The 16,665-nt window shown below is 41.9% G+C and overlaps 1 protein-coding gene across 2 annotated transcripts in view; it reads left to right on the forward strand.

The window, feature by feature from the left end:
- Positions 1-13,590, forward strand: part of cux1b (cut-like homeobox 1b) — a 21,921-nt gene extending 8,331 nt beyond the window's left edge. The window contains exons 8-23 of one of the 2 annotated variants that reach the window (XM_084127614.1): positions 93-159; positions 1,029-1,077; positions 2,021-2,113; positions 4,060-4,251; positions 5,138-5,196; positions 5,658-5,706; positions 5,773-5,869; positions 8,285-8,412; positions 9,482-9,545; positions 10,104-10,216; positions 10,357-10,473; positions 11,828-11,911; positions 12,003-12,059; positions 12,811-12,891; positions 13,001-13,065; positions 13,166-13,590. In XM_084127614.1, coding sequence (XP_083983740.1) covers positions 93-159; positions 1,029-1,077; positions 2,021-2,113; positions 4,060-4,251; positions 5,138-5,196; positions 5,658-5,706; positions 5,773-5,869; positions 8,285-8,412; positions 9,482-9,545; positions 10,104-10,216; positions 10,357-10,473; positions 11,828-11,911; positions 12,003-12,059; positions 12,811-12,891; positions 13,001-13,065; positions 13,166-13,217 — 1,367 coding nt within the window. In that variant the 3' untranslated portion in view covers positions 13,218-13,590. The remainder of the gene's footprint in view (positions 1-92; positions 160-1,028; positions 1,078-2,020; positions 2,114-4,059; positions 4,252-5,137; positions 5,197-5,657; positions 5,707-5,772; positions 5,870-8,284; positions 8,413-9,481; positions 9,546-10,103; positions 10,217-10,356; positions 10,474-11,827; positions 11,912-12,002; positions 12,060-12,810; positions 12,892-13,000; positions 13,066-13,165) is intronic. The other variant, XM_084127615.1, reaches the window with a different exon arrangement.
- Positions 13,591-16,665: the final 3,075 nt, after the last annotated feature.

Below are 16,665 nucleotides of genomic sequence, written 5' to 3' on the forward strand. Positions count from 1 at the left end.
TCAGTGTGTGTGTGTGTGTGTGTGTGTGTGTGTGAGGGTGCTGGAGATTATTATTATTAAATAGCTCATGACGTATTGTTGTGTCTCTGCAGCTCTTGAACGAACTCAGACGGAGCTTTTTTACCTGAAGACTAAATATGACGAAGAGGCGGCTGCAAAGTAAGTGTGTGTTCAACTACTTCATACGCGAATCATCATTCATATTCATCTCTTCATCAAGTGAACTACTACAAGTGCAACACTGTTCAGAAGTTTGGGGTCAGTGGGTTTGGAAAGAAATTAATACTTTTATTCATCAAGGACGCACTCAATTCAAAGAAAGTGACAGTAAATATTTAAATAAACATGTAATTTAAACATTATTTATAATGTAAATAAATGCTGTTCTTTTGAGAGTTCTGTAAAATAAAATGTATCAGGGTTTACGCACAAATATTCGCAGCACAACTATTTTCAGCATTAATGATTATCAGAAATGTTTCTTGAGCAGCAAAGCAGCAGATTAGCTGAAAACAGAGAGAAATAAAGAGAAATGAGAGTCTTCTGTCGTCTGGTGTGCTCATAATCCAGACACAAATATCATAAGAGGTGTGTTATAACCCTGCAGCTGTAGATAAACAACACAAGTGAAGTTTACTGTTGTTTTTACTCTTCCAGTCAGATCTGATGAACGTGTTCCTGGAGAAGTGTTCTCGCTCATAGTGACATTAATTCAGTTCACCTTTATTTGTACAGCGCTTTTCACAATACACATCGTTTCAAAGCAGCTTTACAGAAAGTGCATGAGTCCACGTTACAATTTAGAGAGATCTGATATCAGGAAATATGTATTTCAGAGTCACAGTTAGCTAATAATGTAGTAACTTAAACAATATAATAATTTAAGGCAGAAACAGTGAGCTCATTGAAGTAATGACTACTTGTTTGTTAAACATTAGACCATCGTCCTCATCCTCGTCATATATTACTATCAGATGTTTTCAGAGTGTGTGTACATTAAAGCACATCTGTACATGTGTGTTTCTCAGGGCTGATGAGATTGACATGGTGATGACGGATGTGGAGCGAGCCAATCAGGTGCAGTCATGAGTTTGACACACATAAGACCCTCTCTAAAGGTCACACTACAGGAGTTTTAGGCCGATTTATGCCGGATTTCCCCTCCCGAGAATCGGAGAAAAAATCTTGTCGAGGACCTCGATCAGTTCCGATGTTCGGCGCAGATGATCTGGTAATGTGAGGCGCTCACGGATCGAATCTTGCACCTCCCGATCCGCTCTCACACAAATCGGGCCCATCCCGATCACATCAAACATGTTTGATATTTAGGGTTTTAAATCAGGATGAGCAAGACTGGTTACGTCAGTACTGTCACAATAGGCAATAAGAAACAAGTCTACGAGGAGACGGAAGTGACGGACATTTTGAAATACGCTATAGCGGTAAAAATTCTAACACACTATCAGGCAATTCAGTTCTTACCTCCAACTCTCGCTGAAGAACTGACCATCCATGTTGACCCCGTCTCCCCAACCATTTCCTCATCCACACTTGTTTAATCTTCCACTTTTGTTTTTTCTCACAACAAACGATCATTATTGATACAGCTGTTGTCGTGTTACAGTATCCATTTTGTTAACATCTGCTTTGCTGCTTCCGATCTGCTGTGTGAGATCGCGTGAGGCGCTTCCGCACGATAATCTTGAGAACATTTGTAGTGTGTGATGCGCCGTGATTTTCAAAACTTGTAGTGTGTCCATGTTTAATATTTGAGGGAAGAACATCTGCCAAGATTCTCCTTAAGTGTGTTCTGCAACCGGATTTCACAATCGGTTAGGATTTTAAAACTCCTGTAGTGTGAGCCAGTCTTAAGAGCGGCTGAGAGTAGAGTTGTTAACTGGTGTTTTCCTGCAGAGAGCAGATGATAACACACACATGAGTTTGACAGACATGCATGTGTTCTGGTGAAGATCCTCTCTGAGAGAGAGCTGTTAACTGTTCTGATGGTGTTTTCCTGCAGAGAGCAGACGCTGCTGAGAGAGAAGCTGAAGCTCTGAGAGAGCAGATCAGATCAACACAAGCGCCGACACGCACGGACAACACGCCGTACACGGTACCAGCTCACAATATCACACTCATACATGCTTTCTTCACATTAACTGCTACCACATGAACTAAAGCACTGATATAACCATCAGATAAACACCACCATTAACATAAAAGCATAGTTCTGAGTCAAACAAACCTTGCTTCTGTTGGTGTTATTCCAGCCTGAAAAGCCGCTTTGTGTTCTCCAAACTCCCCCAAAAAACAGCACTGTAGTGTAAAGGTCCTTGCACAATCCGAAATGTTCGTATTCGTCATTCGGTGGCTCTGATTGGTCAAAACCCCTCTCAGAATGCTTGATATGGATGCGAAAAACGCAGATAATCGAACTCGATCCGAATGTTTTTATGACGGACGAAAGTGTGTAAACGTGATCGACACAACGTGAGGTCGTATTCATGTTTTAACGTGCGAAATTTTCATACCTTAAGAGATATGACCTACATATTATATCAAGATATGATCACGAATCACGATAGCGGTATACATCAGGATATAGCTATTCTTGATGAAAATAACATTGTTACGACACCATACTTTCAGATGCCTTTGAAATGTCACATTTCTTGATAACATTTTTGATACAACAGTAAAAACTCACACTCGTCTAACTAATACAAGTAAAAGCATATCAAGCTTATTGAAGACAGTCAGTCATAAACTAAGAAACTGAATAAAGTGATGAATGTAAATACCCTACATATTCTTCACTGTATAAATGAAACAAACATTGATTCTTATTAAAGTTATTCAGTCATTTTTTCTCGTTTGATTAACATTAATGACAGCAGCAGGAATAAAAGGCTACTGTCACTTTAAGAGCGAATGCACTGATCTAATACACTGTTACACATCTGATGTCTTTCCCATTTGTTTACATTCACCTGTGACATCACTGACTGCGTTTCAGTGAATGCTCTTTAAGACGGGTATTTAAAATGCCCAGGGGTGTGGTAGAACAGTTTTAGATACAATTTTTTTACGTCCATTGCTATAGTTATCACTGTGAATCAGACTCAGTTTTGCATTTAAATACGGGTGTCAATCCAGAAAGTTTGCAGTGTGTAGTTAGCAGCATGAAAAGTATGCATTATTATACACCTTATTTCTCAGAGTAAGCACATGCATGTCATTTTGTAATTTACGCACCTTTTGTAATTTTAATGTGTCTGGCTTCTGGTTATTTTTAGCTGTACAAAAAAGCTCTTTATTCTGCTTGATATTGCAAACTGGAATTTCTTACTATATTATTTTAATGTAATGTCTTAATTATAAACACGCTGGTTTGTAGCGCAAACAGTTTTACAGTTTACTGCACTTTGATATTCTTCTCGTTATTTCCCTATAGCGACCTGAAGTCTCGCACATTCACAGAAAACACCTCACTTCCGCGTTGAAAAACAAGCTGGATAAAGCGAGCAAAGATCGCTGCTCTTATAATCACTGAAGCTGTCAATCACAACGCAAGATACACAGCGCGAATCTCCTGTTATAATCAATGAAGCTGTGCTATGAATCTCTTATTGACATTGTGTTTATACTTTGTGGGTTATAATGAAAGGATTGGCGAGCATGCAGAACTCAAACTCTAGCAAACACATCTGATTGGCCACTGCGTTCATGCCCTCGAGATATGACTGAACGGCTGCAAAGCTCAACACTGCAGAAACATGTTGCAAATATAAACATTTGATGCTCTTCACAGTGCGCTTACACTGCAGATGATCTTCACAGTAAATGATCAGATGCAAAGATTAATTTTGGCAGCTGGCAGAATATTTTCAATGCTTAGTCTGTTGTTGACTAAGAAATGCTAATGTTAGTGTTGGTCAGCGTTCACCTCAGCGTTCACCTCATTCATCGCAGCACATTCACAGGAAACCTCTGTTCCCCACGTCTACTGGTGTGTGTGTGTGTGTTGATACGATGCTCAGTGTTGTTGTGTGTGTCCAGCAGGACGAGTGTGCGGAGCTGGTGCCGCGCTCCAGTGTGGAGGCGGAGCTCAGTGCGAAGGAGCGAGAGATGCTGCAGCTGGTGGAGGACGTTCAGAGACTGCAGGCCAGCCTGTCCTCGCTCAGAGAGAGATCCGACACACACACCAGCCGACTGCAGCAGCAGCTCCAGGACAAGACCACCGCGCTCCAGGTGCGCAACACACACTCATGTGCACTGCTGCGTTACAGGGACAGTTCACCCAAAAAATGAAAATAAATGTGCTCACCCTCATGTGCTTCCAAACCTGTATGAGTTTCTTCCTTCTGTTGAACACAAAAGAAGATATTTTGAAGAATGGCAGTAACCAAACAGTTGATGGGCACTGTGACAGAGTGACCTGTCCCTGTTGGTTAGAGCAGCACTTACACACACACACACACACCCCATCTTACCTCGTTCCTCCATTCCCTGCTAGGGCGATGTGGGTGCACACACACACACACACACACACACACACACACACCATTAGCGTGCTGGTTTTCACACATGCAAACACATCCACTCCATTTCCATCCCTGACAGAAATCCATGCTGCACATAACACACACATTGTGTTACAGTTTAGTTCAAATCTAGTCTAAAAACACATCTCTTTGGCCTAGCATTCACACAACACATTATAGACTTCTATAATTCAGTGTTTGGCTGCATAGATTAGATCAGCCGGAACCGGGAACACTTCCCATAAATCCTGATGTACTTGTTACATCATAAGTAATAATAAATTAATAATAATACATAATTAGAATTTTTGTGTGAACTGTCCCTTTAAGGGCCGCTCACTGTACTACACACACAGAAGCATCACAGCTTCAGTTCTGAACTGCAAATTCCCATCATATGAAGCAGATCTGCACAGATCAGTGTATGGCAGTGGTAATGCTGGGCATTGGCTAACACTCACAGATCATCATCAACAAGAACAATTAAAAACAGCATTTTAGGTCAGAAATGTGGCCACGTAACAGGTGTGTGTGTGTGATTGAGCTCCAGTGCTGTACATCTGTCTTCATCACGGTCTCTTCATGTCTTCCAGCAACTGGAGGAGAAGCTGCAGACGCAGGCAGACTATGAGGAGGTGAAGAAAGAGCTCAGGTGAGAGTCCATCGCTCCTGACGAGTCCACGCTTGGCCGTGGCAAACATCACTGGCCATTTATTCAGTTTGTCTACTCGAGTTATTGACGGGTAAACCACAATTAAAGAAATATCTGCACTTTTTGATATATTTTTTGATATATATATTTCTTTAATTGTTGGTTAAAATGTTGTTTTCAGCATCTCAGTAGGGCCTGCTACAAAAACTACAAAAGAGCATCATGTTTCATCACTGTGTGTGTGTGTGTGTGTGTATCATTTGGTGTTAATATAAACTGTATATAATTGGCACAGTTGTAAGTCATGAGTTGTTTCTTTAAAGATCATGCCCATTCTGAGTGCTCGAGTCCATGAACATGTATGTTGTATTTAATCATGGCTGGAGTAAGGCTGTCAGAAAGACTAGATTCGATCGGCTCCTGGCTTCCTCTTACTGATCGGCTCTGATTGTTATTGACAGCATCCTGAAGTCGATGGAGTTCGGGCCGTGTGACAGCGCCACAGTGCAGGTAAACATCAGTCTTCAGTGTGTTATAGTGTGTTGTTGGAGGTGTTGATGTGCTGGTCTCTCGCAGGACTCCTGTAAGCCGCTGGAGGTGCTGCTGCTGGAGAAGAACCGCGGCCTTCAGTCGGAGAACGCGTCTCTGCGCATCGCTAACACTGAGCTGAGCAGTGAGTCTGGGGGCTGTTTACAGTGGGGAAAGGGGCAGAATAGAGGGAATGCATTGACGTCACTTTCCCACGGGAACACACTCCCTCAGCTGGACTGAGTGAAGAAGAGCTGCTGAGTGACGACTTAATCGGAGAAACTGCGAAAACGAGAGTAAAACAAGCGATTATCAGTTTGAGCTAAAGGTTGGACTCGATAAAGTGTTCCTTAAAACTTATCAAAGATCCTGTGATCCAGTGATATTGACATGCAGCAGGAATCATGTTTCCTGACATTTATATGTGCCTGATTTCGATGCTGGGGAAATACATAAAGCAAATTTGCCTGTGAACACTTTATATAAATACAATATAGGTCTAAATCCATGTTTAACTCATCAATGTTGTATATATCATCATATCGTCCATATCGTTTATTTAAAAACATCCAATTATGCAGAATATATGATGATAAATATTTAATTGATGAGTTGTCAATACAATATATAACAATACAATATATAGGGTATGATTTTACCCCTAATTTTACACTGCCTGGATCCAGTTGTTTCTGTGAATTGCAGGGATCCATTCGCTTCTCTGTTCTGCAGCTTTCTGCAGTCTGTGAAAATATACCTCAGATTTCTTGTCAAATCTGTTTGTACAGTCAATCTCAAAGCTCTTTCCAGTTTTAGATGTGTTATGTGTGTTTTTCACGGCATGAAAACCAATGCTGCCGCTCAGTCTTTTTGCCACTCCGTGTGTGTAACCGCAGTCACTCCACCGAGGGTAACGTCACACGCATACCCTCTATAGTGAGAACAAATGTAAAGTTGAGTGTGTATCTGCATGGCAATGAAGGTTAAAGCCCTGGCGATGGATAATGTAACCTAAAGGGGTCATGTGACTGATGAAGAGTAAAGGTCCTAGAACAGAGCCCTGGGGAACACCGTGCGATACAGGGGCGTTTGTGGACAGAATAAGGCCGTTCCAGGGTTACCAAGAGCAGAGAAAGGGGACATGAAAATACTATGAGAAATGGTGTCAAATGGAGAGGAAAGGACTATGAGAATTAGGATACAGATGAAGCCAGAGTCAACAGCCATAAGAAGAAGGCAAAGTCAGTGAAAGTACCAGTGGGGAAGTCCTGAGAGAGAATAGGAGAAGACTGTAGAGGGGAAGAGGTTATATACACTGTACATATGTACATATATATGTTATTTAGGAAGAAGTGTAAACACGACTCCAGGAGCTCTGCTGAGTTTGTCAGGGACAGGAGGGTTGGTGAGGTTACTATTACTAGTAGAGTAGTGAACTGAGCGTGCTGATTTGTGTGACTGGAAGTGGTTCATGTTAACAGATAAGTGCACAGTTAAGCCGGTTTTCCTATAGAGATGGCCTCTGGTGTTCAGAAGTGCAGGAGTAAACCAGGGAGTCGAGTGTGTGGATAGGACAAGTCTAGTTTTAAGGGGGGTGTGGATGTCAAGGGCAGTGGAAACAGGCTTATCAAGGGAGCGAGTGTGTTCTGTAATGTCTTAAGCTGTCCTGCTTCAGTGTGCACTTCGGGATATCACATCAAAAACTGCTGGATGGAAACGGCAAGTTGTGCATAATTTTTTTTAAAAAATGCACATAAAAAACGCATCCGCTTGTTTGAGTTGGACACATCCGACAAAACGTGCATGAACTACGTTGGAAACGTCTTTACTGAATTAATTCAAATTGCGTTCCCAAACGGCAGCATCTTCCTCCGAAATGCGTTCGTTGTGTTTCGTCTGCGCGCTCTGAGACGCAAGTCATTTATTATATATACGAAAATTATTATAAACAGTGGCTTCTCTTACTTTTCTTAGTGATATTTAGCGCCAGTTTATCAGGAGGTATTAATTCGGTTCTCTTTGACTCACTGGATGGAAACGCTGCTTTATTCGCAAATGTTTTATGCGATATTCCCATTTTGCGCACAAGTTAAATTCGCAACTTTGGATGGAAACATGGCTAGTGAGATGAGTTTGCACAGATGCAGAAATCAGTAAATGTAAGATTATGATAGTCATGGTGGATTTACAGTTTAGCTCAATGAACGGTTGATCAGACCAAATCTGGGAACCAAGCACAGACACATTACATAGTCCAGTAGAGCAAACTTTTAACAGTGTAAAGTGTGGGAAAGTCAACGTACTGTACGAGACTGAAGCTTTCAAACGCTGACGGAAGCTCGTGGGCTTATATTAAGGTGTGTGTTGAGAGCAGCTCGTGATAGCACAGCAGGAGACACGGCACAGGCGAGGGTTAGTAGGGTTCAGAGTTAGACTGTGGTTTTGGTGGAGAACCACTGAAGATGAAGATGGAAGCTAAATATTCAAAGGTTAAAATCTTGTGAAGGTTGATCTTCTTGAGACGGTACACACACTGATGTGTGTGTGTGTGTGTGTTCAGGCCGGTACACGTCTCTACAGCTGGAGTTCTCTGCGGCGGTGAAGACCAGTGCTGATCAGAAAGAGCTGATCCTCAAACTGGAGCAGGACCTCAGCACCATCCAGACCATGTCACGGCCCGACGCCGAGGTCAGACATCATCTACACGTCACACACGTCACACACATCCTGTCCTGGGAATCCTCACATAGACTCATGATATAACCTTTGGGAATAATGAAATAATTATATAATAAATTCTAATTATCTTTATAGTAAAGTCTCTCTCTCTCTCTCTCTCTCTCTCTCTCTCTCTCTCTCTCTCTCTCTCTCTCTCTCTCTCTCTCTCTCTCTCTCTCTCTCTCTCTCTCTCTCTCTCTCTCTCTCTCTCTCTCTCTCTCTCTCTTCTCTCTCTCTCTCTCTCTCTCTCTCTCTCTCTCTCTCTCTCTCTCTCTCTCTCTCTCTCTCTCTCTCTCTCTCTCTCTCTTTCACTTCATAGCTTTTAGCACCAGGAGTGTGAATAAAACACTAGCGTAGGTTCAGGAAATATGTGCTGCATTATTTATGACATGCTAAACAGTCCATATTAATTGCAGAAATTAACATTATTTTTCACTGCCCTAAAAACACTGGTGAAGTAAATATTTTATGGCAGTAAATGTAAAAATGGAATAAAAAACACTACTGTTCAAAAGTTTGGGGTCAGAAAAAAAAGTTTTCTTTTTCTATACTTTTATTGAGCTTGGATGCATTAAATTGATGGAGTGGACAATGTCACAAAACCTTCTGTTCATCAAAGAATCCTGAAAATAGAAAGTAAGACGGTTTCCACAAAACAATCTGAAGCAGAACAACTGTTTTCAACATTGATGATAATCATAAATGTTTCTTGAGCAGCAAATCATCATATTGTGATGATCATGTGACACTGAAGACTGGAGTAATGATGCTGGAAATTCAGCTTTGATCACAGGAATAAATTACACTTTACTATATATTCACATAGAAAATGGATATATTAAACTAGTATTTCACTGTTTTTACTGTATTTTTGCTCAAATAAATACAGCCTTGCTGAGCAGAGACAAATGACCCTAAACTTTAGAGCGGTTGAGCGTGGTAATATAGTCAATAGTAAGTCTCGATCAGTGAGCAGGTGTTTTCTGGAGAATGTTGTCTAACACTGAAGTGTGTGTGTGTGTGTGTGTGTGTGTTCTAGGGTGCAGACAGCAGCGCAGTGATCGTCCCGGAGCCCATTAAAGAGGCCACCGCTCTGTTCTCTGGTAAACATGCATTACACACAATACAATACAGACTGAGTTACACTTCTGTTGCCCTCCTCGTTTGTCAGTGCTTTGGATAAGAGCGTCTGCTAAATGATTGAATGTAAATGACTGTCGGCTAGTGCTGTCAAATAAAAAGTCGAATTTCGAATATTCGTTGAATAAAACAAAATTAAAAACGGCACATTCGAATGCGTGTGTTTTCTCAGGTCACTGATGCACTTACACAGTTTTATGCAATATTGTAACCTAATTTTCCTTGCATACACATTAAGGAAATTATAATTTATTTAAGAACAATAGTTTCAAAAGTTAATGCACTTTATAAAGTGAATGTCATTTCATTTCTATAAAAGATGCGATGCTTGATTTGGTTTATATTTGCTAATTGCGCTCACATGCTCCCTCTAGTGGACATAGGAGACAATACAGTACATTTGTCCTCTAACAGTTAGTATTGCTTTTAGAATTCGAATTTTGCAAATATTTAAGAAAGATTTTGCAAACATTTTGACAGACCTACTGTTAGATAAGCAGTGTGTGTGTGTGTGTGTTGAGGTGCTGGCGGCTCTCCTCAGGCGGATCTTCCTCAGGGTCAGATGGACTCTCTGCTGTCCATCATCTCCAGTCAGAGGGAGAGGTTTCGCCTGCGCAACCAGGAGCTGGAGGCCGTGAGTGCGCATCACATGACTATACCATCACATGACTGTGGCATCACATGACTGTACACATCACATGACTGTGCCATCACATGACTTTACCTGGTTCCTGTGGCCCAGGGAAGAGTCTGAGTGTTGTTGTTGTGTGTCAGGCGAGCGGATCCCTACAGCAGACCTTACAGGCTCTTCAGAGCGAGCTGGACAGTCTGCGGGCCGACAACATCAAGCTCTACGAGAAGATCAAGTTCCTGCAGAGCTACCCTAGCAGAGTGAGTCCTTCACGACACCATTAACGCTCGCGACCAAACGGGACATCGCCATATTCCCTGGGATTTCATGTGTAACGATAGACGATATTCTGCTGAGGGTGTTTTGTGCTGGCCGTGGTCAGCTGACTCCCGAAGCTTTACATATTCCTCATATTCTGTGCCATGGTCAGTTCACAGCTGACACACATTCACTCTTTCATTAACCTAATGAAAAAACTTACACTTTTAGGTCCATAGTGGACAAAAACTGTCATGAACATGTAAAGCTTAGTGAGCACAGACTTAAGTTTGGGACAATTTTAAAGAAGACCCTTGGCAAAAAAAAAAAAAAAAAAAATTGAAGAAAAAAAAAGTTAAAAGGTTTAATTTTATAAAAATTATTTATGAACATTATTTTATATATATTATGAAACATATTGAACTCTGAAACTGCTAGAAAATGTGCAGAAGCAGAAAACAGGAATAAAGCGAGTATTTGCTTGCAAAAATGTAATTATATTTCATAGTTAAATGGCCCTGGGATTAAAAATTGCAGTTTAAGTGGCTGTCTATGGGGACATGTTTGTCATTCAGGTCCTGAGTGGAACTATTTTGTGTTACTAGTGCAAAATAAATGTATTAAAGGAAATGGGGGTGAAATAGTAAAATTCCAATAAAAATACACACCTGTGCCAAACTTCATGCAGTTAGCATTAACACAGGCTAAGCGACCAAAAGACAAAAATGTCCATAAGGTCACACAAAGGGTAAACGGCTGATATTTCCCTCCTTAAACTGATTTCCACGTTTATAAGTGGATTTTTTCTAACCTTATTAGATGTATGCAACATCTTTTATGTCAAATTCTTAGATTTACTCAGTAAATACAGTTAGAATAATGAGACCCAATAGGACTGATACCAATCAAATGAAATCAGCATCAACAAAATTCATCTTTGCAATGAGGAGAAACAGAAGCTGCGTCTGAAGTGGCGTTTAGGTCAGACTTACACTGCTGATTCATTCAGGAACGAAGCGAGTGACTGTTAATGAATCATTGACTCGCCTGATTCGTTCAAAAACAGGGATTCATTCAGAACTGAAGCGCCGCTTTGAATATTTTCCATGGCAAAAACAGTCAATATTGTGTCTAAAATGTCACACAATATTAAGCTTGTATAAACTCGGTATCACATTAGCAATCGTGCTGATATTTGGGATAAAACAGCACTTGTGTTTGTGTGATATTCCTCTACTGAATCACAGGTTATAAATATAAGACAAAACATTTTTGTGATATTATTGTAGACAATACATACATGCCTAGTGCTGTGCATGTGTGATCAGATCATCTCTGTGTGTGTATGTGTGTTAGGCTGGAGACAGTGATGATACAGTGATGCGATACTCGTCTCAGTACGAGGAGAGACTCGACCCCTTCGCCTCCTTCAGCAAAAGGGTGAGAAGAACACGAACTCTCGCTTCTGAAAGGGTTCGTTTGTTGTTGTTGATTCAGGTGTGATGCTTTCTAATGTGATTTACTCCTTTAGGAGCGTCAGAGGAGATATCAGAGCCTCAGCCCGTGGGACAAAGCCACGCTCAGCCTGGTGTGTATCTCTCACACACACACACACACACACCAGCGGCTCACACAAACATCTCCATCTCTGTGAGTTTCAGTCCATTATAACGTGCCTCTGAAACTCAGCATACACCAACGGCCAAACATCCTCCTAAATCTGTAAAGAAGATAGTTTATGAAGATTTATAGTTTATAAAAAGAGAAGTCATCATGAAATCCTTATATTTTTAACGGAATATTGCAGTGTTTAATAATGAATGATTTGTTAGTGCACATCATATACTTTAGAGTGATGTGCTCTCGTAATCTATAATCAGAAGCATGAATCATCAACAGTAGCCCCGCCCCTCCAGCAGCCTGTCACTCACATGACATCACAGGGCCTCATTAGCATACAGTCCAATCAGGTCTCACTGGACAGAATCAAGTCCCGCCCTACATTTGGTCCCCGTTTCGCTCGGATAAACCCCACAAAGGAGCCTTTTCACATTTCCAGGGTTCTCAGAGGCAGAAGTCGTCAAACTTACAAAAAAGCAAACTATAGCATTATAAAAGCACATATGAAATTATATCAAATTGACTGTATTTGCGATTGATACCTGTGGAAACGCATCATCACCGACTGTGACAAGGGTTCATAGGAAAGAAACAAAACAAGAGCAACTTTCAGTTTTCTGCCAGAAGAAAATCTCTGTTTTAACCGCTAGAAGCACAGAAATGATGACAGCCGTAAATATTACTATTGTAATTGTTCTATTAAAATGTGTGTGTTTCAGGGTCGTGTGATCCTGTCCAATAAGACGGCCAGGACTGTGGCGTTCTTCTACACACTGATCCTGCACTGCCTCGTCTTCCTGGTGCGTCACGTGACCCTCAGATTAACTGTGTGTTACTGCTCGTGTTGAGCTGGTCTGAAGCCTTATGACCGTGTGTGTGTGTGTGTGTGTGTGTGTGTGTGTGTGTCAGGTGCTGTATAAAACCGCCTGGAGTGAGAGCATCGGCCGGGACTGTTCTGCGTTTTGTGCGAAAAAGTGAGTGTTTACACCCAGATTTGATGGTTTTGAAGCTCTGTGTGTGTGTGTGTGTGTGTGTGTGTGTGTGTGTTTAATGATCCACACACTCTTCCCACAGGTACTCGGATCACCTGCACCAGTTCCATGAGAACGGAGACACCTGGCAGTAGCTCTTCACATCGTCACATCTATACGGCATCAGAATCAGAGGTGTCACTGGATTATTGGGACCAGGACCGTTTGGGAGAATAGTGGGTTAAACATTATTAAATAGACAGCAGGTGTAAAGGTTTGATGGTCTCTCTCTCTCTCTCTCTCTCTGCTCCTGCACTCGTGAATCTAACGCCTGACAGAGACTGATATCAGTGCTAACGGTTTATTTAATACTTCCATCATCTGACACCATATCTGTATCCCTTCATTTTCTATATTCAGCTGATGGGACTTTAGATGTAGTCTCTTCCAATTAAATTAAAGCTTTCAGGGAATGTGTGTGTGGTTGTTTATTATGAGATTCAGTTATTAATAAAACTTTTGAAAGAAGTCTCTTACGCTTATTTGATCAAGAATACAGTCAAAAACAGTGAAATATTATTAGAATGTGAATATATAGTAAAGTTCCTTTAGATTATTCCTGTGATCAAAGCTGAATTTCCAGCATCATTACTCCAGTCTTCAGTGTCACATGATCCTTCAGAAATCACTCTAATATGATGATTTGGTTATTAATAATGGTTATAATAAACTTTTTTTGCTGCTTAATATTTTTGTGGAAATTATGCTCAAATGTTTTGAAGAATATAAAGTTCAAAAGAACAGAATTTACCTTAAATAGAAATCTTAAGTAACATTATGAATGTCTTTACTGTCACTTTTGTTCAGTTTAATGAATCCTTGATGAATAAAAATATTAATTTTGTTCTTAAAAAAAAGGTTAAACTTGCCTGTAGTTGACCCCAAAACTAATGATTCGCAGGTCCAGACTTGCAGATGTTTCCAGCAGTTCTGCACTGGTTTGGTGGAGACTTTAGATGTGTGTGACGTGAAGCAGAAGCTGATCAAAATAAAAACAGGAGATACAAGGATTCGTTTTCTTAACTGCTTTAAAATGGCCTTTTTGCTCACTTTTACACAGAAAATGTAAAGACAATGACATACAGCGAGACGACGGACCCTTTTCACATACTTTGATGAACGGTCATCAGCATCCTAAATCCTGCAAACTTTTTTATGTTTTTATGTATGTACATATAACATTATACCTTGTATTATATTACCTTTGCATCAAATTACAAGACTAGTTACTCTCTCTGACTGCCGTTATCAGTCTCTCTCTATAATACTATACTCTCCATAAAACCCTTGTGCGTCCTTATGGACATTTTTGTCTTTTCCAGTTTTGTTTTCTTGATTATTTTACCCGTGTTAATGTCAACTGCATACATTTTGGCACAGGTGTGTATTTTTATTGTAATTTTAGTATTTCACCCCCATTTCCTTTAATTAATCAATTTTACACTAGTAACACAAAATAGTTCATTTTAAGATCTTAATGACAAAAATGTCCCCATTGAAACCCATTAAAACACATTTTTTCAGTCCCAGCCAATGTAAAAATGCTGCAATCTTTGTTAATAGGCTTTCATTCTGATGGCAAGGCTTACAATTTAACATGTGTACTTTATTGTGCCATTTTATCAGGTTTGGCATATAAAGCAAAAACTCTTGTTTACTGCATCTGCATATTATAGAGCCAATTGGATAAATTCTGCAGCTATAATTGTGTGTGTGTTGATATGGGTGTAATAAAAAAAAATTGTGTGTGCAATATTTGAGAGAAAAACATCTCTGGTTACTGTTGTAACCTCGGCTCTCTGAGAGACAGGAACGAGACAGACGCTGGGCTACACGATGAAGGAAACCGAGGTTACAACAGTGACCAGAGACGTTCCCTTTCGAGAGCGGTCACTTCTCACATACTGTAAGTATTACACATAGACACTTGAGATGCCAAAGGCAACTTGTAAAATCTGGCGAAAGTGTTCTGTAAAGACCAGCCAGCAATCCAAAGCAAGGGCTCGAACGGGGGTGGAGAGCTTGGGGGGCGTGGGGGATGTCCTCGCCCCCTGAGAAAGCTGACCACCAGTGCATGCTTCCGATCGATTGCCTGTGAACCAGGGAACGAAACTAGGCGCTAACGGCCACATAAACTTTTAGCGTGGATGGTAGGCTCCCGTTATCCAACCTGTGCTGCAGGAAACGCAAAACTTCCGACATGGGACAGCTCGCCGGGTCAATATCGTTATCACAACACCATTTCACAAACTCTCCCCATTTCAGAGTGTAAAGGCGCCTTGTGGAAGGTGCGCGAGACTCTGCGAGTGTGTCCAGCTCATGGGAAGGTAGTGCACCTGGCCTCTCTAAGGTCCCTGAAGCAGCCACGCATGACGACTCCACAACAGGAGGAGCCTTGAACTGGAGGGAATACCCGTGTTGAATTACATCCAGCAGCCAACACGAAATGCCTGGTATAGCTCTCCACGCGTCTAGGAAATGAGATAGTGGCCAAATCTCTCTGGTCGCCGCCGCTGGCGGGGAAACGGCTGGTGATGGATGAGCTGGATGCTGTGTGAATGTTCGAATAGGAATGTTGGCAAGCCGGTGACGCTGGGAGGTCATAACAGGCTCAGTGCTGCTCTGAGGCAGGGCAAGCAACGCAGGCCCTGTCCCAAATGGCACCCTAAGCACTCGTGGTCTTCCTACGAGTCCGCACTTTCGTGACGTAATGCCGCTTTGACTGTCGGGAAGAGCTCGGCAAAAGTGCGCATTGAGGGTGCATATCGACCGCACAGGGGGCGTGCGCGAGCATCCTTCTGAGGCTTAAAATGACAAATGAGACACCCTACGGTCTCACGGACTTAACGCACACACGCACACGGCAGCCATTGTAAGTCCACAAGACTGAAAGTGCATATGAAGTGTGCCATTTGGGACAGGGCCGCAGTATTGATAGGATGAGGAGGAAACAGCGCACCTTGCTGTGGGCTTCCACTATGTCCATGTGGGAAAAGGAGGCCTTTGAAGAGGCATGGGCGCGCGCCGACTGGGGTGCACACCACGACTTTACCACATGCTCATGCAGGTCCAGCACCTTAACCGCCTTCTCAAGAACCCTGACGAGCTCCTCCCGGGCCTTCTGTGTCGGGGGGCTCCGGCTCCGACGCTGCCCAGTCTTTCTCCCTCTCCGAGAGGGACATGGAGTCTTCGTCTCTGCCAGCGCCGAAGGAGATAAAGTCTGCGACGACTGGAGGAGGGCGGAAGCTCCAGTCGGAGAAATGGACTGGGGAATGGAGCGACGGGGACCCGGTTTGACGGGACCCGCACAAATCCTGCAGAAAGTAGCCATCGGATGTGGTTTAGAAGTCAAGAAATTTCTTTAGGTGCGTCTTCAACGATGGCAGCGTGAAGGAAAAGATTCTGACGTCATTGTTGCTCCTCTGCATTTTACACTCCCCGAAGGCTCGACAGTATTTGCATAGTCGCGACAATTGGCCAGTTAATTCACTGGCGTTATCCTATAAGGTTTCAGGATTTCTAAAAAGGGGAAGAGTTCCCACA

This window comes from Abramis brama (assembly GCF_963993115.1).
Source record: "Abramis brama genome assembly, chromosome: 10".
NCBI lineage: Eukaryota > Metazoa > Chordata > Actinopteri > Cypriniformes > Leuciscidae > Abramis > Abramis brama.